Genomic DNA, 13,177 nt, shown 5'->3' on the forward strand with positions numbered 1-13,177 from the left:
AAATTTAGCTTCCCACGAGCCTTCCCTCTGAGGAAGGTGGCAGGTTAACCCGTTGAAGGAACACATGTGTGCTTATCTTCCCAATGAACTCAGGGTCCCCGTGTGTCACAGGGGGTTGGCAGAGCTTCTGTGAATAGATGCACATCCCGGTTTCTCCTCACCTCTGTACCCTGGATGGGGGCGCAAATATTCCATATCTCGGAGAGCAACTAAAATACTGCACACCTCCAACCGAACCGTCATTCTTCCCATGGGGCTTCTCCAGCTCTATGCCGTACCAATACCCTAGAACATGAATACTGCATTTTAAAGGCATCCGATCCGTACTTCATTCACAACCACTGTGTGGTAATACGGACCCAAAGACGGCTCCGTGTTTTCACAAATGACCGAGATGATGGGAGATCATCATGATCTCTAAGCTTTGAGATGATAAAATTATAAAATAAAACTTGAAAACCTGAAAGGCGGGAGAGACATTTTAGTGCCGTAATTGCAGAGCAGTGTATTAAGGGAGGAAAAATGAAACGCACAAACTCAGATTTGCAGGGAATTAGCCATTATGCAAGGGGAGAGCCACCAAAATACATCTTAAGGCTATAATGCAAAAGAAACCGTCCTTGGCTCTAACATAGCGTGCTTCCCCTGCGAAAGCGGCACAGAAAGCTACTGAGGCCCATGAGTCCTCAGGTGGACAGCTCTCGCCATCTCACCCCCTCAGAGGAGAACACTGCAAACAACTATTAAATAATTAAGCAAGGGCAGAGATAACACGGCAGACACGGTGACACCGCTCCGTCTTCTAAGTAAATGAAAGGACGTGGGTTTGCTAATAGGAGAACCTGTCTTAAAAGACAGTATCTATGGGGCTAGCTGTGAGAAAATCGAGTCCCTGGAGATATGAAAACAAGCAGCATGGCTGCACTCCAGGAGCATGAGAGTGGTGGACATATTCTAAAGCAGGGATTCCTGGGGTTTCCATGATCAGGTAAACAGGCCTCACAGTTCTCGAGCTTGTAGTCCAAGCATTTTCGGCACAGGAGTGACCTCTTTTGCTCTTTTGCCATCCATAGCAGATAAGGAATGGGTGTGTGACCATTTGCCTTCTGGCACAGTAGTTGTGAAAACAGCCTATCAGAGAGCTATGCTCTGTACTCACTAGTGTGATACGTAAGGGAGGCCCAAGGGAGGCTTGAATTCTAACGAGGATCAAACAGAGCACCAGCTTAAACGGAAAGTGGCATTAATCAAAGAAGAGAGAGCAGCTAGAGACATCTGCCCGGTTCTCATGCTTCTGTCTCGTACACGCAGCGGACATTCCTGGTGAACTGGCGGGGTCTCTGTCAAGTGAAGCAGCAGCCATGCTGAGCCACCAGCTCAGAGCAGAGGAACCTAAACCTATGAAGGTCCAGGGTCCTCTTCCAGATCATAGGCTCCCGGGTGTGCAGGTGCCCTCTCTGCACCAGCCAGCGGGAGCTGGGGCTTGAGGACCAGGACAGAATGGTGCTGCTGCTGCCTCCTGCTACTGCTGTGATGCAGGATTGTTACAGCTTTGGTCAGATGACACTGTGGCGGGCTAATCTGTTGGTTTGCAGATAGAGTAAGATGTCAACTGCTTTGTGGGTCCTGACAGACGTTAAGCTACAAACTTTTCCCTTTCAGCCTTGTAGATGACCTTTCCTAAATGCTGCGATGCCACCGTGTGTTAATATGGTGCACTGCTACTAAACCTCGACTTCAGCTCTGTATACAGCTGGCTTCTAATCTGTGCAAACACACAAGGAGATAATCTTTACCTCCATGTGTACGTATATAAAACTGTGTGGGTTTATGTGCACCGGGTGTGCAGATGTCTATGGAGGCCAGGAGGTATCGAATCCCCTGAATCTGCAGTAGCAGGCAGGTATGAGCCACCCGATGTAGCTTCCTGGGAACTGAACCCAGGTCCTCTGCAAGAGCAGTCAGTGCTCTTAACCACTGAGTCATCCCTCCAGCACCAATCTTTCCTTTAGGAAACACAGTACTAGGTCAACTGGGATGAATATTTAAGTTCGCAGACATGTATTTTTTTAGGTTCCAGGGCATGCAACAACTTTTATATCTTTGCTTTTCTCTCCAAGCCATCCTGATAAATAAAATAAAATAAAAAAACCCAAGATGGTCCATCTCCCTACTCGACTCCAGGATTGTCCTGGAGTGTGGGAGGGGTGACTATCCTGAAATACTTTCCAGGTATTTAGCACACTCTGCAGTCAGAATAAACTACATTAGTCAAAACTAATTTTGATATTAGACAAATGTTCAACACAGTTGGCAAGAGTCAGTCTAGTACAGACAGCTAGTCAGTTTGGAACAGACAGCTAGTCAGTCTAGTACAGACAGCTAGTCAGTCTGGTACAGACAGCTAGTCAGTTTGGAACAGACAGCTAGTCAGTCTAGTACAGGCAGCTAGTCAGTCTAGAACAGGCAGCTAGTCAGTCTGGTACAGACAGCTAGTCAGTCTGGTACAGACAGCTAGTCAGTCTAGAACAGGCAGCTAGTCAGTCTAGTACAGACAGCTAGTCAGTCTAGAACAGACAGCTAGTCAGTCTAGTACAGACAGCTAGTCAGTCTGGTACAGACAGCTAGTCAGTCTAGTACAGACAGCTAGTCAGTCTAGTACAGACAGCTAGTCAGTCTAGAACAGACAGCTAGTCAGTCTGGTACAGACAGCTAGTCAGTCTGGTACAGATAGCTAGTCAGTCTGGTACAGGCAGCTGTGTCACTTTCCATTCTCTGCCTTTGCCCCCAGCCACAAGAATGGGAAGGGAGGTGGTCCCTAGGACTAAGTCTCATCTGCTGTGTGAGTTTTAAACCTTTTGTACAAAATTCTTGTCAAACCAAGACTATTTGGGGACGTTACCTGGAGCAAAGTTTGTTGTCCCAAAGAACTTAATGGTCCCCACTCTCTGGCCTACCACCAGCACCCTTTCTCCAAGGCGGAGTGCTCCTTCACGGTGAGTGTTATTTGCTGCAGATGTTGTTGAAGATTTCAAACCTGTTCAAGTGGTGGGTAGGAGGTATGGGGAGGGAAGAGGAAGAAGAAAGAAAACAAAGGAAGGAAAAACTCAAAAGAGCACATTAGTTTTTAAAACTCACTCCACGTGCGCTAACTAGTCTGGTTAATTGGACATTTCACCACATAGTTGTCGAAGCTATGACCCTCACTCAGGAGGCCACGGCTCGCAAAGCTTGCAAACGAGAAGGTTCCCCGAGAAAAACCACCACCTGGGAACAGCACAAACCTTGCTCCTAGAAAAGAATCAGTTCCACTAAGACAGCCAGGTACACGCTCTGCTCCGACACGGAGTGGTCTGTGAAGACCAGAGCCGTGCAAGCTCAGCCTCCTGTCACTGGTTCGCTGTTGGTGCTACGGCACGAAAGCAGGAAGAGAGGACACGGGAAAAGCATGGAAACCAAGTGGTAGTTCCCTGTGGCCAGGGGGCCAATCCCTAGTCATGTGAAGCACAGAGCTGCTGTATTCACCCAGATTCCGGGTAAGACACACTCAGGAATGTAGTTCCTGGTCAAACTGCTGTAAGCAGAGTGGCCCAAACAGGACAATCGGAAATGGATGGTGTTCCCGAGCCTGACTGTCCTTAGCACAGATGCGGGAATTCACATTCAGATTGGAATGTCCCATCTCTCAACGCTTCAGAGTTTGAAGGGTTTCAGATTTCAGAGCTTCTGGCTAGAGATGGTCAAACAGTAGATTGTGCAAATATTCCAAAATCCCAAACTGCCCTAGTTCAAAACACTTCTGACCCCAATCGTGTCAGGTAAGGAATATCCAACTCATGGCGGGTCCTGATCACCCCAATTCAGAACTACCCCTAAAGTGCCCACTACCTAGTATCTGGCCTCTAAGAAATACTATCTCAAAAGCTGTTCAAATCCAGAAGGCGGGATACTGGGCCCTGTCCTATTGGTACTGAGTACCGACTGAACAGCTACCATCCGGGAAGGCCTTGAGAACTCTAGGTCAACTGTGGGAAGGGGGAGACTGAAAACACAGGAGCAGACTTGAGCCTGTGGAGGCAGAGGTGAAAACCACTGGACCACCGAGAGACCCAGACCTAGTTAGTCATTGCTCTGCAGCTCACAGTGTTTTCCATAAAACAGTGCAATGGTGGGTAAGGCCTGGCCTTAGAGCTAACCAGGACAGGCCCTAGCAACTCACAGGTGCTACCCAGACCTGGGGCCAGGACACCTCAGGCCTGCCCACTGCTCCTGCAGTTCAACCACGGGAGCCAGTGAGCCAGGCCTGGAGTGCAGGCCTCCCCCCCCACCTCTCCATGCTCCTGGTCCCCTCTTTCTGATTCCAGTCACTGTCCCTTCCACCCTTCTCTGGGCTCCGCCATTCAATCTCCCTCCAATTCAGAAAGCTTCTCTGTGCACTCTAGAAAAGTCTAAGGAAATGTGTCTGGGGCCCAAACACAGAATCTCCAACCTTGGTCCACAGCCACACACACCCCACCTCCCATCCATTCTTTGCCTTTCCCCAGGGAAGGTCTTTGATTTTTGTTGTTGTTTTTTTTTTTTTCATTCTGATTATCACCCACTATAATTTATGTCAACATAATCTTCAACTGAATAAAAAGGAAAAATAGTAAGTATATAGGCACACTGGAACTGCTTGTTCCGGGGAAAAGGGAGAAAGGAAGCCATTCTAAACTCATATTCTAAAATTGAGTAAATGTCAAAAGTCCAAATTCCAAACACAGGAGTAGTTAACATGCAATAGAGTAAGAACAGGGCAGCCTTGCCACCACCCTCTGTTCCTGAGGCCCCAGAAGAGAAACTGGCCAGGAGTGGGGAGGGGGGGGTACCGCTGCTCCAGGCCCAACTTCCAGGCTCCCCCTCGTTAGATCCCCACTTCTGGGTTTACTATATTAGGGTCACTGCTGAGGGTTTGCAGACAAGGTAAACAATGTCTGTCACCATCTAGGTAGACTTCAGCTGAAAGCCTGGGCGTGTGCTTTCACACCATCCCGTATCCTGAGGGGCAGTGGTCAGGGAAACCATGCAAGCCACAAGTCACTGTCCCCTGGGGGATGCCTGAGCTCTCCTGCAGGGCTTCAAACAACTTCAGTAAAAGCAGAGTGGAGATGCTTTCCTAAATAATGACAGGCAGGCCTGTAGAGGGCCTGTGGAGATGCAAAAACTATCAACTAAATAACAGTAAAAACCTCAGAGCCAGGAGTCCTGACTGCAGGCCGGGGAGCCAGGGACACCATGATGCTCAGTGTGACTGAAGCCCAGGGGCAAAAGTGGTAAAGGGCTCCTACATGGTGTCACCCAAAGAGCAAGACAGCTCAATCTGCCTGGGGTGAAGGGAGACAAGGGACAGGGAAAAGGGGAGCAGGGAAGGGTAAAGGGGGGAAGGACGGAAAGGGGCAACTAAAGGGAAGGGAAGGGGGTTCGGAGAAGGGTAAAGGGCTCCTTCTACACGTTAAAAAGAGCAAATCCACTTACAAACAAACCAAGATAAAAAACACCAAGAAAGCCTGGTTGAAAAAGCCATAGATACCAGCACTGGCTCTGGACGGGAGAGAGGGGCTTTTGCTCAAGGTCTTCTTGCCACTGCTGCTGCTTGTGCTCAGCTTCTTTGGGTGGCTCTGCTTGTGGTCCAGGGAGGACGTGGAGGAGGAGCTGCTGATGCACCCAGGTTGGGTAGCTGATGGGGAGCAGGAAAGAATCACAGTTTAAAGGGCGTTTTTAAAAAGCGAAAACAAACAGACAAAACAAAACAAAACAAAAAAAGAAAGAAAGAAAAAAGAAAAGGACTAATAAGATGTTTTCTGGGTAAATTCTTCTGAAACGCTTCATTTAGCATCCTCAATTGTGGATTATCTAGTGTCAAATTAAATGCCTGATTTCATCCAAATGCACGGCTGTTTATACACAAAATAGATCGCTGTTTATACAAGCAGAACATTTTAAGGATTCACAGTAACATATCTTATATAGGGGGTGTCACCCTACTAATTAATGCTATCTAATACACACACACACACACACACACACACACACACACACACACGTATATGCACTCACGCACACTACTAACACATCTTAAGGTGACTGCATTTTAATCTTGAATCACTCTGTAGTCAGCCTGCAGGTGAGCAAGACTGCACAGGCCCCTCCCTCCTGACACTGAAAGTCTGGCCACACCTTCTGTGCTGTGGACTCCCCACTAAGCCAGTAGTTCTTTACGCATCTGTATTTTTAAAGGTTTTTTCCAAGAGTAGTTTTACTATGATTTTCCCCTTCCCAGCTTTAACCCGAATCGTATAAGCCGGCTTGTGCTGTGTTATCTGAAATCCCACCCATGGGTGTGGCTTTAAGAACAGGAAGCAATGGTTACATTACCATCGTTTTTGGCTACAGTCTTCAGTTCTTCACTCCTAGGCAGTGACAGTGTGGACTCAGAAGCATTCTCTTTTTTGGATGTCATCAATCCTGGTGAGTAAACACACGAAGATGATTTCAGCAAAAGACGATGTTGGTTTGTTTTCAGATGAGGTCTCTCTATACAGCTCTGGCTGTCCTGGAATTCACTCTGCAGAGCAGGCTGGCCTCGAACTCAAAGAGATCCGCCTGTCTCTGCCCCCTGAGTGCTGGCATGAAAGGCGTGTGCCACCACTCATCCACTTGTGGAAACACGGTGAACGTGCTGTCACAGACAGGCAGAACAAGCACCTGAGTGTTTAAGGTGGTGAAAGGAGCTAGACACACTGCTCAGAGACACAGCGCCTGCCGAGCGTGCACCGGTCCTGCTTAGAATCCAGCACGGCAAAACGAGAAAAGAAGAGGATGTATTCTCAGGACATCTAACAACTCCACCTTCTGCCCTGCTACAGATCTCTAAAACATCCCAGTGTCGGTATCTACAGTTCATAGGCTTGCTCAGAACTTGTGTCACACAGTTAGGGAGTGGCAAACTTGTCACAGCTGAGATGTGACTGAGTAGGACTTCGAAACAACTTATATGACACTTTCCTACCATAACCAATCCCCACAACATCCTCATCTGGGGTTGAGGGCAGGGTGGGGGGGAGCTCGTGAATAATGGTTGTTTGATAAGACCTTCATATCAACTCAATCAGCTTGTTTAAAGAGAGCACCTGGGAGCTTCCCGACTTCTTGTGTGCTGTCATCGGTCACTCCCAGTCACCTCAAAAAGCATTTTGAGTGAAAAACTCTACATAAGACTCTGCTGCAAACAGAAACAAGACAGTTTGTGTGCGCCCTGAAGTGGACTTTGAATTTAGTGTGACCAAAGGCCTCTGTTATCTAAGCACCAATGAAGAGGGGACGTGGGAGAGTGGGGAGTGGGGCAGAAACTCTGCAAAGAGGAACCAGTGGCTCATCAGGATGCTCTCTGAGTAGGGGCTTGGTTGGGTCAAATTTCCTTCCCAAAGCAGGTGTTCTAGTAAGAGGAAGTGAGAGTGGGGATTCTAGAAAGTCAGAGGAAAATCTCACAAGAAGACATAGACTGTGGGCAGCCTGGCTGGAAGGAATCCTCCATGATTCAGGGGAGGCAAGCAGGACACACAGGGAGCAGACACCTCAGAGGCAGGCAGAGCCTGGCCAAGGGTGCAGCTCACCTGGACAGCACTTGCCTGAGTTCAATCCTAGATCTGCAGAAGAGGAGGCTGGGGGATGGAGAGGAAGGGGGGAAGGGGGGAAGGAGGGAAAGGGGGGAAGGGGGAAGGAGGGAAAGGGAGGAAGGAAGGGAGGGAGGGAGGAAGGGAGGAAGGGAGGAAGGGAGGAAGGGAGGGAGGAAGGGAGGAAGGGAGGAAGGGAGGAAGGGAGGAAGGGAGGAAGGAGGAGGGGCTGCAAAAAAGGAGTTAGGGGACAGATGGAAATGTTCTGTGGAGAGTGAGTCTTGTCCTGAATTTGAAGGGGAGGACAGGTCTGGACAAAATTCCAGCTATGTGACATTTCTTTAGCAGCCGCAGCTAGAGGGAGGAGGAGGAGGGAAGTTCAGATGTTGTGGAAGTCCCTCTGGTGGTCAAAGAGCACAGGAGACACCGAAGCAGCTGTGGAGGGAGAAAACCTGCCGAGTGTAGCTTTCAATTATTCTACTTTTCAGTTCTGCGGTTCCATTTGGCCCTGTCATCAAGATAACCGAACATGAGGTTTTAAAAATAGTATAAAGTTGCCAAGCAACCAGAGCTTCCAGGGACTAAGCCACTACCTAAAGACTATACATGGACTGACCCTGGACTCTGACCCCATAGGTAGCAATGAATATCCTAGTAAGAGCACCAGTGGAAGGGGAAGCCCTGGGTCCTGCTAAGACTGAACCCCCAGTGAACTAGTCTATGGGGGGAGGGCGGCAATGGGGGGAGGGTTGGGAAGGGAACACCCATAAGGAAGGGGTGGGGGGAGGGGGATGTTTGCCCGGAAACCGGGAAAGGGAATAACACTCGAAATGTATATAAGAAATACTCAAGTTAATAAAAAAAAAAAATTAAAAAAAAAAGTTAAAATCTAAAAAAAAAAAAAAAAATAGTATAAAGCTCTCTGTGCATGTGCCCAGCTTCCCTCAAATCAGCATTTCACAAAACTATACAACAGTATCCAAACAGGAAACACGCGCTACTCTCATCCACTGATGCGGCTCAAATCACCTTTCGTTTATCTGACGTGTGCGCACGTGTGTGCATGTGTGTGCATGTGCATTTGTGTGAGTGTGTGAGTGTGTGTGTGCATGTGTGTGCACGTGTGTGCATGTGTATTTGTGTGAGTGTGTGTGTGCATGTGTGTGCACATGTGTGCTTGTGCATTTGTGCGAGTGTGTGTGTGCATGTGTGTGCATGTGCATTTGTGTGAGTGTGTGTGAGTGTGTGTGAGTGTGCATGTGTGTGCACATGTGTGCTTGTGCATTTGTGTGAGTGTGTGTGAGTGTGCATGTGTGTGCATGTGCATTTGTGTGAGTGTGTGTGCATATGTGCGCACACACACACACGTGTATGCATTCATACACATAAACACAGAATGTGAGAGAGCCCGCCTTCACTTTCATGGAGAGCATGACTGTGATATGTTCTTTATTTGGGTTTGGGCTGGAATTTTTTGAGGGGAGGGGGTTCTCCTTAAGTAGCCCCAGGTATGGAGTATCTGGGAACAGATCTAACAAACAGGCCAAAAATACCCACAGAAAAAATTTACAATCATGTTAAGGTATTTTAAATTACCCAACCAAATGAAAGATTGCTCCAAGCACATAATTAAAGATGGCTGTAACAAAACACCTCTTTTCAAATTAGCACAAGGATTAAATGCAATGTCTGCTTAGATGTTAACAGACTTTCTTTAAAAGAAACTTTTGAGGACTTATTTTTAAGTATGTAAGAAACGTGTGACCTCTAGGGGCCCCAAATAAGGGAGACAATCTTTAAGAAGTTTGTGAGGCACTCCTGTCTGCTGGATATCACGTCGAGGTAGTTCTGAAGTCTAACCACAGAACAGAAGATCTACGCAAAGAAAGCAATCGGTGGACAACAGCCGGGCTGCACAGTTAGAAGACTACACATACCAAGTTAGAGGACAGAGAGGTTAAATGAGTTGGATTCCTGGGCAGGTTCCATATGGAGTGAGGAACAGTAAGGACAGCCTACAGCCGCCCAAAGGTGAGGAGAGACACAGAGGGGACAGTGGGCATGTGTGTGCAGCAGCCGGACAGGTAAACAGTAAAGCAGGACTAACAACTGGAGCAGAAAGAGGCCACTTTGAGCAACAGAGGGACGTCAAGGAAGAGACAAAGTCCCAGAGGTGAGTTGTTTCATGAAGACTCACTGGAAGCATAAAATCCAGTCCTGACCTGATCATGGGGCATTTGAAGCACAGAAAGTAGGGAAGGAAAGAAGCCATTGCCACAGACTTAAGTCATCATTCATAACTGAGGCTCAAACCACAGAGGCCTTGCTTATGTGAGGTTCAGCCTTTGTGGTGGACTAACGGAGTGAAGCAGTCCAAACACTTGAGCCTCACAAACACAGTTTAAAGCATGGTTTGGGAGCTGCTGACCTCCCCAGTGTGACTTACCGGAATTTACTTTGGATGTGACGTGGGCTACATCGACCTTCTGGGACCGGGCATGGAGGGTGGCTTTTGTGGAAGGAGTATGTGTGATGTTTTTTCTCCCATCTTTTACTTTAGTTATCTTTGAAAGTGGCGCAAAAATACCTGAGGGCAGAGACAGAACCATTAACTGGTGTGAAGCAAATGAACGCACTTTCAAATTCAAGGCTAGTAGAACTGTTGCTAGTACAGGCTCTGTTCAGTACCTACCGTGCATCTTGGGAAGAGACATGGCTCTTGCCCTCAGTGGGCGCACAGTCTAGTTGCCAAGACTAAATACGCTGTGATTTAGGAGCCACATAAGAGATACGTGATTACTGTGAAGTTCAGGGAAGGGAAATGTGTAAACGTTGCCATCTGCTGTTCTGAGGGACTGAGAATAATAGTTACTACACAGTAGGAGCCATGCTACCTCCTGTCTGCCTAGGGTCTGTGACCTCCCAACATTTCCCTTCTGTACTGCACACCTTCTAGGGGCAAATTCAAATGTTGCCCTTGTCTGCGTTTTCCCACCATAACTAATTATAACTCCTTACACACAGTACAGATTGTTATAAAACAATCTTCCCCAAAGGCCTAGCCCTCGATTCCTGACAAGCAGAAACGATGTAGCGTGAGTTGAGGAAAGGAGGTACACAGAGGCAGGGGACTGCCTATCTACAGCAGCTGGGAGCATAAAACCCTACTGAGAAAGTGTATGGAGGCAATAAAATATCCAGTTTGAGTAAGAACACACAGACATTGAAGAGAGTGAACACAGACTATGAATACCAAGGTTATCTCCCTTCCACACTTAAAAAGAAAATAAAGTCATAATACGTACATTACACTCTGAGTGTTTAAAACCTAATGAACACACATCATATTGAAACGTTCCTGTTAAAGCAGGAACACTCGCACCCTTACAAAAAGGAGCATTCTGTTCATAGCTGAGCAGTGCCAGCTACATCACTTTCCTGAAAACCTTTGGAATTCTTTTCTCATTTGGACTCTGAATGACCTTGCCTTGACTTTTCTGGTTTTTTAAAAACCTATTTGTAATTTTCTCTCATGTCACTGATGTGAGGTTGTTGATGATGACGATGACGATGACAACGATGAAGATGATGATGACAATTAAATGTGCCAGGTTTAAAGCAGTGCTTCTCTACCTTCCTAATGCTGCAACCGTTTAATACAATGCCTCATGCTGTAGTGACACCCATCCATAAAATTATCTTCATTGCTACTTATAGTCATTGCCATTTACATAGTTACTTCATAACTGTAATTTGCTACTGTTATGAATCATAATGTAAATATCTTTGGAGCTAGATGTTTGCCAATGGGTAGCAACCCACAGGTTGAGAACTGCTGGTTTAAAGAAAGAAATGTTCTATTCCGGATATATGAATTTCTAGACTTTCTTTTTTTTTTTTTTTTTTTTTTTTGGTTCTTTTTTTCGGAGCTGGGGACCGAACCCAGGGCCTTGCGCTTCCTAGGTAAGCGCTCTACCACTGAGCTAAATCCCCAGCCCCATTTCTAGACTTTCTTGAGCGTAGGAATCCCTACCTAATCCCCCTCATAGAATGAATTATTAAAAAAATGAATTTTGATGTAAGGGCACCCACATTTATAAAAGGAATGTTACAAAAGCTTAAATCACACATTGGACACACATAGTAGGAGACTTGAACAGTCCTCTCTCACCTATGGATAGACCATTGAAACAGAAACCAAACAGAAATAATGAAACTAACACGTTATGAATCAAATGGACCTAACAGATATCTATACAACATTTCATCCAAACACAAAAGAATGTACTTTTTTCTCAGCACCTCAGGGAACCTTCTCCAAAATTGACCATATACTTGGTCACAAAGTAATCCTTTAGAAGATTGAAATACCCCTTGTATCCTATCAGATCACTATGATTTAAGCTAACTTCAACAACAACACAAAACCTACAAATTCATGGGAACTGAATAACTGTCTCCTCAATGACCATTGGGTCAAAGAAAAAAAAATAAAGAAAAAGAGTTAAAGACTTTCTAGAATTCCATGAAAGCAAATTCACTACATACCCAAATTTACTGGACACAGTGAAAGCGGTGCTAATAGGAAAGTTTATAGCACTAAGTGCCTTCATTAAGAAATTAGAGAGACCTCATAATAGCAACTAAATAGTCCACCTGAACTCTCTAAAACAAAAAGAAGCAAACACTCCTCAGGGGATTAGACAGCAGGAAATAGTCAACTCAGGGCTGATGTTAATAAACTAGAAACAAAGAGAACAATATAAAAAAATCAACAAAACAAAGAGCTGGTTCTTTGAGAAAATCAACAAGATAGACAACCCTTAGCCAAACTAATGAAAGGGCAGAGAGACAACATCCAAACTGACAAAATCAGAAATGACAAGGGAAGCATAACAACAGACAGTGAGGATTTGCAATGAATCATTAGGTCTTACTTCAAAAGCCTATACTCCAGAAAACTGGAAAATCTAAATGAAATGGATGATTATCTAGACAGATTCCACTTACCAAAGTTAAATCAAGATCAGGTAAACAATCTAAACAATCCTATAACCCCTAAGGAAATAGAAGCAGTCATTAAAAGTCTCCCAACCAAAAAGCCCAGGGTGCAATGGTTTTACCAAAGAATTCTACCAGACTTTCAAAAAAGCTAATACAAATACTCTTCAAACTATCCCACAAAATAGAAACAGAATGACCCATTGGTAAACTCATTCTATGAAGCCATAGTCACACTGATACCTAACCCACACAATATTTAACAAAGAAAATTTCAGACCAATTTTCCTATGAACATTAATGAAAAAAATACTCGATAAAATATTTGTAAACCAAACCCAACAACACATTAAAGACATTATCCACCATGATCAAGTAGGCTTCATCCCAGGGATGCAGGGGTAGCTCAATATATGAAAATCTATAAACGTAATCCGCCATACAAACAAACTGAAAGAAAATACACGATAATCTCATTAGATGCTGAAAAGGACTTTTACAAAATCCAACACCCCTTCATGATA

General features: G+C 45.7%; 1 protein-coding gene across 5 annotated transcripts in view; it reads right to left on the reverse strand.

Moving 5' to 3' along the window:
• Positions 1-13,177, reverse strand: part of Clip4 (CAP-GLY domain containing linker protein family, member 4) — an 89,738-nt gene that overhangs the window by 16,969 nt on the left and 59,592 nt on the right. For 4 of the 5 annotated variants that reach the window (XM_063261626.1, XM_063261628.1, XM_063261627.1 and 1 more), the window contains 5 exons: positions 10,099-10,239; positions 6,415-6,504; positions 5,570-5,716; positions 2,903-3,037; positions 162-285 (listed from right to left, as the gene is read on the reverse strand). In XM_063261626.1, coding sequence (XP_063117696.1) covers positions 162-285; positions 2,903-3,037; positions 5,570-5,716; positions 6,415-6,504; positions 10,099-10,239 — 637 coding nt within the window. Of the gene's footprint in view, positions 1-161; positions 286-2,902; positions 3,038-5,514; positions 5,717-6,414; positions 6,505-10,098; positions 10,240-13,177 lie in introns of those variants that run through there. The other variant, XR_010052058.1, reaches the window with a different exon arrangement.

This window comes from Rattus norvegicus, chromosome 6, assembly GCF_036323735.1.
Source record: "Rattus norvegicus strain BN/NHsdMcwi chromosome 6, GRCr8, whole genome shotgun sequence".
Taxonomy (NCBI): domain Eukaryota; kingdom Metazoa; phylum Chordata; class Mammalia; order Rodentia; family Muridae; genus Rattus; species Rattus norvegicus.